The sequence below is a fragment of the Lithobates pipiens genome, unplaced genomic scaffold, assembly GCF_037356315.1.
Source record: "Lithobates pipiens isolate NorthernLeopardFrog02 unplaced genomic scaffold, aLitPip1_a1.2 Scaffold_8, whole genome shotgun sequence".
In the NCBI taxonomy this organism is placed as follows: domain Eukaryota; kingdom Metazoa; phylum Chordata; class Amphibia; order Anura; family Ranidae; genus Lithobates; species Lithobates pipiens.
In genome coordinates, this window is record NW_027507903.1 from 522,304,550 (window position 1) to 522,314,641 (window position 10,092).

The following is a 10,092-nucleotide window of genomic DNA, read 5'->3' on the forward strand; positions in this document are numbered from 1 at the left end:
AAATTCTGGTGCGAACTGAACCGGGGGGTGTTCGGCTCATCCCTAGTATGCACAGTGGAGGAGCTGTGTGTTGGGTGTTCTATCCTCCTCTCTGTATTATAATGCACAGTGGAGGAGCTGTGTATTGGGTGCTCTATCCCCCTCTCTGTATAATGCACAGTGGAGGAGCTGTGTATTGGGTGCTCTGTCCTCCTCTCAGTATTAGAATGCACAGTGGTGGAGCTGTGTGCTGGGTGTTCTATCCTCCTCTCAGTATTAGGATGCACAGTGGAGTAGCTGTGTATTGAGTGTTCTATCCTCCTATCAGTATTAGGATGCACAATGGAGGAGCTGTGTGCTGGGTGTCTATCCTACTCTCTTTATTAGTATGCACAGTGGAGGAGCTGTGTATTGAGTGTTCTGTCCTCCTCCTCTCAGTATTAGAATGCACAGTGGAGTAGCTGTGTGTTGGGTGTTCTATCCTCCTCTCTGTATTTAGTATGCACAGTGGAGGAGCTGTGTATTGAGTGTTCTATCCTCCTATCAGTATTAGGATGCACAGTGGAGGAGCTGTGTGTTGGGTGTCTATCCTCCTCTCTTTATTAGTATGCACAGTGGAGGAGCTGTGTATTGAGTGGTCTATCCTCCTATCAGTATTAGGAAGCACAGTGGAGGAGCTGTGTGTTGGGTGTCCATCCTCCTTACTTTATTAGTATGCACAGTGGAGTAGCTGTGTATTGGGTGCTCTATCCTCCTCTCTGTATAATGCACAGTGGAGGAGCTGTGTATTGGGTGCTCTGTCCTCCTCTCAGTATTAGAATGCACAGTGTAGGAGCTGTGTGTTGGGTGTTCTGTCCTCCTCCTCCTCCTCCTCTCAGTATTAGGATGCACAGTGGAGTAGTTGTATTGAGTGTTCTATCCTCCTCAGCACTGACATTGTTCTTTGCACTGAGGAGGAACATCTGCACAATGAGGCGGGAAATGAATTTGGCGCCATCCTTAACCGGTGACGTTTCAGGTCACATGACCGGCGCCGTAAAAGGCGGAGGAGGAGGCGCTGCCGGGCTTATTTGGCGCCTGAGTGAGAGAAGGAAGGAGGAAGATCCGAGGTGCCGGGATCAGAGCAGCAGGCGGGAAAAGCTCATCGTCCTCTCAGTAGACACACGCCGGATCTTCTCCGCCACCATGTTTGAGGCCAGACTAGTGCAGGGCTCCATCCTGAAGAAGGTGTTAGAGGCGCTGAAGGATCTGATCGATGAGGCGTGTTGGGACATCACCTCCAGCGGGATCAGCCTGCAGAGCATGGACTCGTCTCATGTCTCCCTGGTGCAGCTCACCCTCCGCTCCGACGGCTTCGACACTTACCGCTGTGACCGCAACCAGTCCATCGGGGTGAAGATGAGCAGGTGAGAGGAGGGGTCAGCGCTGGGAGAGAGGCATGGCGCACTCCCGGGTAATGGCTACATATGGGGGTGTAGATGTTGGGGGTTGTAGTACACTGGTCGGATTAGAGGGTGTTATGCGACATTAATTCTTTACGGGTTGGCGCCATCCCTCAGCAATGGAACAGCGCAAACCTATCTGATGTCGCCTGTCATAGGCTGACAGGGCTGGTCACGTGATACGGTGGGCGGATCATCCCGGACAAGCCTAGTCTTGCCTCGCGCGCGTTTTTGCTTTTTGACTTGGCAGGGCGCACTCCTGACGTCACGAATCCCGCGCCAAGAAAGCGCAGCCGTCTGCGCGGGAAATCACACGTGGGCGGAGCCTCCGTGGTCTGCGCGGAGATGTGATTGGATGTTGGGTGAAATGTATGAAATTCATGGAGGGAATGTGCTGTGTACAATGACTTCTCTTTTCTTCTTTCAGTATGTCCAAAATCCTGAAATGTGCTGCCAGTGAGGATATCATCACACTGAGAGCGGAGGACAGTGCAGACACAGTCACCATGGTGTTTGAGTCACCCAGTAAGTTCTTAGCGGCTGCATGATCCCAGTATGACCTATTCATGTCAGATGCAACCTGCTGCAGAACTACAAGTCCCATGAGGCATTGCAAGGCTGATTGTTAAAAGCCTTACACCCCTCCCCCATAAAGGCATGATGGGACTTGTAGTTCTGCAGCAGCCAGGTTGAGCACCCATGTCACATGCTTTCATGTAGAATAGTAACTTCAGCTGTAGACACAAAGTCCTTTGGGGTAGAAAAATCCTCAGTGCCAGGAAAGTCTTTCACCAAATTCACTCTACACTATTTAAATGGTCGGGCCCCAATGAAGTCACTTGTGCGCATGTTATCACAGCATGGCACTCTGCTTTCTCACCGCAGTCAGTGTTTTGAATGCAGGTTCTGCACATGTGAAATGTTAGCTATAGCTGGTGTGAATATCTCCTAAAGGTTGCAAGATTAAAGTGACATTCTAATATTTAAGACAGCAGATATAAAGTGTAGCTGCTGATTTTTAACACCTGCGCCACAATGCTGCCGCCTCAACCCTCGGTTTTCTCCAGTGTTCTGGAGATCAATGTCTGGTTTGTACTGCACACGAGCCCTGCGGAACAGCTGATTTGCTGGTCTGACGTAACCAGGGTGCATGCATTCCTCGTAGGAGGTATATCTCGGTGGGTGCTACCCTTTCACGGGCAAACGTTAAACCTATACAATCAGCGCGGGACAAGTAGTTCTCAGATTGTGCATCGCTGTTTCTGGAGGAGGCTAGTGGCTGTGTTGCTGATTTTATGTTGCGACCTGCCCTTTCACGCAGCAAACCTGCTCTGCCACACAGAAAACCAGACCAGCAGAGCAGACCCACAACAGCGAGGCACAATGTGAGAACTAGTCTCCACCAGCTGTTTCAATTGTGGCCGTGAAATGGTATCTCCCATCAGGAGATGCCTCCTACGATTTGTGATTTGATGGGGGGCATTTCTCAACAGAGCCCACGCATCACAAGTGTGGGTACCCAGCTGTGACAGCTTGTGGCTTCACAGCTGGGTTTGCACTGCGCCACAGTGACCGGGCAATCTGGGACCCGTTACGTGTACCAGAAGATTGTAGGGAGGGGCAGAGAACTTCTGCTTGAGTTGCCTAGATGACCCGGATCAGAGGTGGAAGCTGGGTGTGTCAAAACTAGCCCCCCCCCCCCCTCCAAAAATGACATGCATGGGTGGTGAGGACTTAAAGAGCAAGTTCCACTTTTGGGTAGAACTCAACTGTAAGAGCTGTTTCAAGTGGTTGTAAAGCTATTTGTTTCCATAAAATGCAGACATGTCATACTTGTTTTTGTATAGAGCAGCCTTGATATTTTTTGGGGTCCCCCATCTGGGGCTACTGGCTCCTCTGCAGCAACTACTCCCAAAAAGTCTGACAGCATGGCTTTTCCCTGGTCAAACTTGGCAGCAGGAGGCAATGGCTCCCGCTGCTATCAATCTGCTCAATGAGGGAGCACATGCTCTTCACAGAACTTAATCTAAATTGGGCTCAGGTAAGTAGGTGGGGGCTTTGCAACACATGTTTTACCTTAATGCATTAAGGTTAAAACCAAGCAGAGCTCTATCCAAAAGGCTAATCTGCCGCATTTGGCACCTTTTGGTGGGGTACATATGTTTACAGGTACCAACTCCATATTCTTACCCCCCCCCCATCTTTTGGGACACTAAGGTCCCAGAAGACTGCAGTTCAATCACAAAGCGCAGTGTGCTTTATGCCTGAAACAAGCTGTGAAGCTGCAAGGCTTCTCTGCTGATTTCTCTTGGCTAAGATGGTGGTGACAGCACCCGAGTGCTGATTTAATTGGGTTGTGTGATGACAACACTGGATCTGTGGACAGGTAAGTGTCCTAACAAGTCAGTTACAGTATTTGTAGCTGCTGACTTTTAATGTGGGGTGGGTGGATGTGTGCTATAGGGCTTTAGAACAGCTTTCAGCCTACCTACAGATAAGTTAACTTAATATAAACTTGCAGTGCAGGTTTTATTTGAGTTTACTGCAGTTTTGAGCCCCAAGCACACTGATCATTAAGCCCCCTGTCTGAGACTGTCATTTTTAGTTGTAAGGCACAGGAGCACTGCCCAGCCTTGCTATTGCAGCTGCATGGTGCACCTAGTGGTACTCACATTTAGAGCAGGGACAAATGCCCAGTACAGAAATAGTCCTAAACATTAGTCTTGGTTCACTGTTTAGCCTCAACAGCTTCCAGCCTCTCGTATTTAGACCCCTTTCACGCTGGGGTGTTTCAGGTGCTTAGGCTAAAAATAGCACCTGAAAACACCTCCCCTGCACACTGTGAAAGCCAGAGTACTTTCACACTGGGGCGATGCACTGGCAGGATGTTAAAAATTCTGCAAGCAGCATCTTTGGGGTGGTGTCTACACTGCCCCTCCACAGCTCCAGCTCGGCAGCAGTGCATTTAACCTTTTATTCGGTTGCTAGTGGACAGTTAAGTGTGCTGCTAAAATGGTAAATCGTCTGTAAAAGTAGCAGTGTTTTACAGTAAATGCCCACCCCAGTGTAAAATCAGTCTCGCAAGCTGCTGGACAGTGCACCTGTCTAATGCCCAAATGAAACCGCCAGAATCCAATGCTGGGGAACCCCCCCCCCATGTGAATGAGGTGGCTCCACAGGCTGTTTTTGATTTCATGCCTGTCATGGTATACTAGAAATAGTCCGCTGTGGGTTGGATTGAAGGTGGACACAGAATGGTGTTTGTCCAGCCTGAACTGTACTTCTAAGTAAGAATGTGCACTTCATCCCAGGGCACACTTGGTCTATAGCAGTGCATATGTAGTAGTGTAGCTAGATCAGTGGTGCTGCTACATAGCTAACAGCAATCATGCAACCCTTTCAAAATTAACTTACAGGACGACAAACTTCTTGGTCCAAAACCATGCCTTGCCTGTTAACCTCCATCTTTGGAGATGTTATACTCCATCTTTGGATATTGTATACTCTAAAAGCATTTTAGATTTGGAAACAGCAGGGAATGAATCAGAACCATTGTATAGATATTTGCCCTTCCAGTTATCGGTTTTGAGGTGCTTCTTAGGTCCTGAATTGGAGCCATACCTGCTGACCTTGAGCTACAAACCCCATTGTTCTCTATGGCAGCTTTGAGTGTATTACCTTTTTTTTTTTTTTTTTTTTTTTTTTTTTTTTTTAGCTCCAGTGACACTCAAGTTGTTGCCATGCTGGGTTTTTGGATGGGTTTGTTCTAAAATTCATCACACTAATCCTTTTTGAACCCTTGTAGCATGTGTATACAAGGAGACTCCTTATACCAGTTGGATCAGTGCTACTGTGTATTCACTGTCATTTGGTCTGCAGAAATCAAGAGGAGGCAGTTGCTGTGGATAGAAGTAACTAGGAAGGTGGGAAGGAAAGCAACCATTTGATGGTCAGATCTTAGTTATAACTTCATCTCTTGCCTTTTTTTTTATTTTTATTTGAGTAATGAACAGTTTAGAACTGTCAGGGTTTTGTACTTTGCTCCTGTTCAAACATTTTCTTCAATCCTGTTGATTGTCGATGAGATTGGAAGAATGGGAAGAGTGTCTGACTTTTATTTGTCAGAAGCTGAGAAATTGCGTACCCACTGAAGAAACAATTTACTTTCTGCCCCATATTAGCAGGACACAAAATAAGGGATAGTCTCACCAAGAGCATTAGAAAAATGTGTGAATGAATAACATTTGGAGGCATCACACAATACCTGCCATACAGCACTGTCACCCAAGAAAGTTTAGGCAGATTCCGTTTAGACTGCATCTGGGAAGAATGATTTATCTTTTAGACTTGGTGACCTACTGCAAGCTTGTGGCTAGTGCAGTGTGGATGTCCCTGCATACTTGTTCTGTCGCTTGCATACAGAGTGATGTGAGTAAGCATCTCAGTTGGTAAGAAGTTAAAATTTGTCTTACAAGTTCCATTTAATGTCATGTGCTCTTACAAAAGGCAAGACTTAAATATTTTGAGTTTTTTGTTTGAATAAAATGTGCAGTTCATCTGCACTGTGTATCAGAGGCTTAATATGCTGACATATTGTGTTATAGATCAAGAAAAGGTTTCTGACTACGAAATGAAGCTGATGGATTTAGATGTTGAGCAGTTGGGAATTCCGGTAAGTTAATGTCATGCTTTTAAATATGAACTTGTACTTCATGTTGAAGATGTTAGAACATCCTCAATCATGGTTACTCTTCCAGTTGTGCCTCCTTGATTGCCCAGTGTGTAGATGCGCTTAAGGGCTCTGCCTGGCTTTCAGGCCCTGGTTAGAACCTTTTGGTGCACATGCAGTGATCCATGAGCTTATGGGAAAAACAAGGACCCGGGTGTCCTTATCTGTCATCCTTGTGCAATATTGCCTAGGTGAGAAAGGAAGTGCTGCTCTGCAACACGAATTAAATATGTAAAAGAAAAATCAGTTGTGGGAGAAAGGGGGCTGGAGCCAGGTGCATGTCTTTTGGGCCGAGAATCTGCTTTTAATACTTTTTTTTTTTTTTTTGTCCTACAGGAACAAGAGTATAGCTGTGTTATAAAGATGCCATCTGGAGAGTTTGCACGTATCTGTAGAGATCTCAGTCAGATTGGTGATGCAGTTGTTATCTCTTGTGCAAAGGATGGAGTCAAATTTTCTGCAAGTGGGGAGCTGGGAACAGGAAATGTCAAGCTATCACAGACTTCAAATGTTGATAAAGAGGAAGAAGCTGTAAGTGATTGTGTGGAGTAGAAATCAGTAATTGCTTTTGCATCATGTTGGTGACATGGGCTGCAGGGGTCCAAACTGTTCTATTGTATCAAAGCTAAGGATTTGGGGGGGGGATTCTAAAATAAAAAACAAGAATGTGTGTATTTTAGGATATCACAATATTGTCATCTGACTATATAATGCCTTAATGACGCTACTCATTTCCTTACCTTAAATTTAGTGTTGTGATAAAATGGTCTGGTGACTTTTTTCCTAACCAGCATTTGAAATAAGTCAGTTTTGATGCCTCGAGTGTTTGGTTCATGGTTTGCACTAAAACTTTAGGTGATCTGCCATCTGGCACATTAACCTTCCCTGCTTAGTGCCTGAAGTCTTGGCACTGACCACCTCAGGCACCTGAATATCCATATAGTCCTACCGTACCCACTGCAAACTCGCATGTCCATAAAGTTTGAGTTGCTTTATTCCTCCACCAACTTTTAATTGGAATTTGTCATAAAACCAAAATAACTTAACACCTTGCTTTTAACACCCTGACAACCTACCTCTGCCTGTATTATTTCTATTTATGGGCACCCTGTACTGAGGAAAAATGGAGGCTTCAACTATGCCTATTGCTTGCCTATAAGAATTCTGGCTAACTTCACATTTGTAAAATATATTCTTTGGGCTCCTGTAGACTTTCCATGTCAGATCTATACCAAAGTACAGACTTCGATGTGGGGCTGGATAGAGAATCCATGCACTAGAAGTCCTGCACTTGTGCTCCATTGAGTCCTGCAATAGTGCAGAAGGAACTCAATCTTCACTTTCTATAATTGATGTGGCTGTGCCAAATTAGATGGCATGCCAGAGGGAGGTTACCCTGGGGGATGGGTGCGCAGGCTGTGAGTGAAAAGTGGTGAGAATATATGGTGACCCTTTCCAAAGGAAGGCTAACGAGGGGGGGCAGCCAGATTTACTAACATTTGAGAAACTAGCAGACAGAAATGTTTACCACTAAAAAAATTGGCCATATACATCGGCCTAATTAACAAGTTATGATTTCACAATGAGAGCACATAAGTTGTCAGTCTTGGTGAGCTCACCAGCATGTCCCAAATAGTGCAGTTTTATATTTACCCTGATTATTACTTGCTGTGGCCACTAAGGTTTAGATTTTTATTTTATTTATTTTTTTTTTTTTTTAAGAGCAGTCCTTTGTCCCAAGTCAGAACTTAGATTGTGAAGTGAGAACTGCAGCACTTACTGGCTGCTTGTTTACCATCAACAATGGCAGTTTCAAATTTGTTTTCACATGCTTACTTTAAGATGGCTAGCTCCAGAACTGCAACATGTCACCCCAAATGCCAAGGTGATATTTAAGGGGCTCTTAATATAGTTGTCTTATCAGCTAGCTTGTTGGCAAATTCACTACACAGGCAGCTCTGCTGGTAAGATGAGCAGTACAGCATTCACACTATGCAGTGGATAAGGTTGAAGTAATGCAAAAATTCTTGTAAAGCATTTTTATTTATTTTTTTGCTTTTTTTTTCTGTCCTCTAACTAGGTCATGACAAATGTTTTCACTTTCTACAGGTCACAATAGAAATGAATGAGCCAGTCCAGCTAACGTTTGCTTTGCGATACCTGAATTTCTTCACTAAAGCAACACCCCTGTCTCCATCCGTGACACTGAGCATGTCGGCAGATATCCCTCTAGGTTAGTGATGGCAAATTTTATACTTTGTTTTTAACCAGCTGTACTGGTAGTAAAGGTCATTGCTTCTATTGCATTGTAGCATTACCTCAGCTAAATTGTCACTTTGTATCAGAATTAACCTGATAGGCCAGGGTTGATCTTAGTGGTGTGCCAAAATAAATTCTGGGCCAAAACAGAAAACACAAAATGCACTGGCTGAAATCGCAATAAACCTTTTTTTAGAGATTTTTTTTATATATATGTACTTTGACTTTAATATGAATTTAAATGCATTTTTAGCCATTATCTGCATCTTTGACAAATAGGCTGCTTTCACACTGAGCAGTTTTTGTAGCCCTGTAAAAAAAAATGCAAGAAAAGCTGAAGAAAAATGCACACCTTTAAAGTAATAAAGTCTCACTTTATTCTATAGAAACACATACTTGCCTGCTCTGGATTTGCATCAGAGCTCCCTGAATCATCTTTTTGGGTTCCTTGTCTGTGTTCCTGACCCCTCCATCCTGTATTTCCCCCACAGCAAGCAGCTTGCTATGGAGGCAACAGGAGGTCCATGCAGAAGGAGCCAGGGCCCCGCCCCTCCTGATTGGCTAGCTGAATTTGACAGCAGTGGGAGCCAACAGGAGATTCTCAAATGGCTGTGACACTTATGGACCGAGAAGGCTTAGTGAAGTATTGGGGAGGCTGCTTTTTTTTTTTTTTTCCCCTCCATAGTATGCATTAAAATAACCTGACTTTACAACCACTTTAAATTGTATGTCTTTACATTGGTCTGTTGCGGTGTCAAAAATCCCACTTGCTGCATTTTTCTGTGCATATTTGGTTGGTTAAAAAAATTGAAAACACACCAGTGTTGTGGTTTTTGAACATGACCTATAAAAACTGCACCATAAACGTGGTCAAATTGCGCCAAAATCGATTGCTTTTTTTCTTGGGCTATTGGTACTTTTTTATAGTATTGGCAAAATGTGAGAACCCTATATTCGGTTGGTCATTTTCAATGCATCCCTTGTTTCATGTGTTTAGTCTTTAGAAAGTAATTGTTTGAGGTTGTCTAATGGTGTAATTTTTATTTTTTCAGTGGTGGAATACAGAATTGCAGATATGGGTCATGTGAAATACTATCTGGCTCCAAAGATAGAGGATGAAGAAGCTTCCTAATTTTGTATAGTGTTTTTTATATATTTGTCACCCAAACATCACAGCTCTTTGCAACTGCCTTGTAATGACAGTAACCCAAGATAACCAACTGGCTGTACTTCTAGGCATGTCTGTAGATATTTCTGTAAATACTCAATCTTTGTAAAACCTGCCATATGAAGTCAATAAATCTTTGTAATAATGATCCACCTTTGCTGTGTTACTGGTCATTAAAACTAAAAAGAATACATTGCAGCTTGTCAGTTGTGACTAATGGCTGCATTTGCTTTAGGCTTTTCCCTATTTACCTGGTGAGCTGGACACAGTGCCTACAGTTTGGATGAATGAGCAACAGACATAAACAGCAGCATGGGGGAGGGGGTAGTTATATGTATTGGCAGATTTAAATACACAAATTGCTAACACTGCTTAGAGTTACAGCAAAAAGCGTTTTCTTTCTGGGATAGATTTCACAAATGATTGTTGTAAGCACTCAATCTTAAATTGCTTTGTCTTAACCTTTTTTCGCTCCTACATCTGCAGGACAGCTTTCTGTTAAATTGCTTAATGGT

The 10,092-nt window shown here is 44.0% G+C and overlaps 1 protein-coding gene across 1 annotated transcript; it reads left to right on the forward strand.

Moving 5' to 3' along the window:
* The first annotated feature begins 1,044 nt into the window (after positions 1 to 1,044).
* On the forward strand, positions 1,045 to 9,725 carry PCNA (proliferating cell nuclear antigen). Its single transcript, XM_077469478.1, has 6 exons — positions 1,045 to 1,385; positions 1,849 to 1,946; positions 6,026 to 6,093; positions 6,487 to 6,681; positions 8,260 to 8,383; positions 9,462 to 9,725. The coding sequence occupies exons 1-6, from the start codon at positions 1,165 to 1,167 to the stop codon at positions 9,539 to 9,541; spliced, it is 786 nt and encodes a 261-aa protein (XP_077325604.1). The 5' UTR covers positions 1,045 to 1,164; the 3' UTR covers positions 9,542 to 9,725.
* Positions 9,726 to 10,092: the final 367 nt, after the last annotated feature.

What these genes read in the sequence shown, in the direction of transcription:
- PCNA (XM_077469478.1), top strand. Translation starts at nt 1,165, where the DNA reads ATGTTTGAGGCCAGACTAGTGCAGGGCTCCATCCTGAAGAAGGTGTTA. An exon ending in ATCGGGGTGAAGATGAGCAG is followed by an intron (nt 1,386 to 1,848) that starts GTGAGAGGAGGG and finishes TTCTTCTTTCAG; the next exon opens with TATGTCCAAAATCCTGAAAT. An exon ending in CATGGTGTTTGAGTCACCCA is followed by an intron (nt 1,947 to 6,025) that starts GTAAGTTCTTAG and finishes ATTGTGTTATAG; the next exon opens with ATCAAGAAAAGGTTTCTGAC.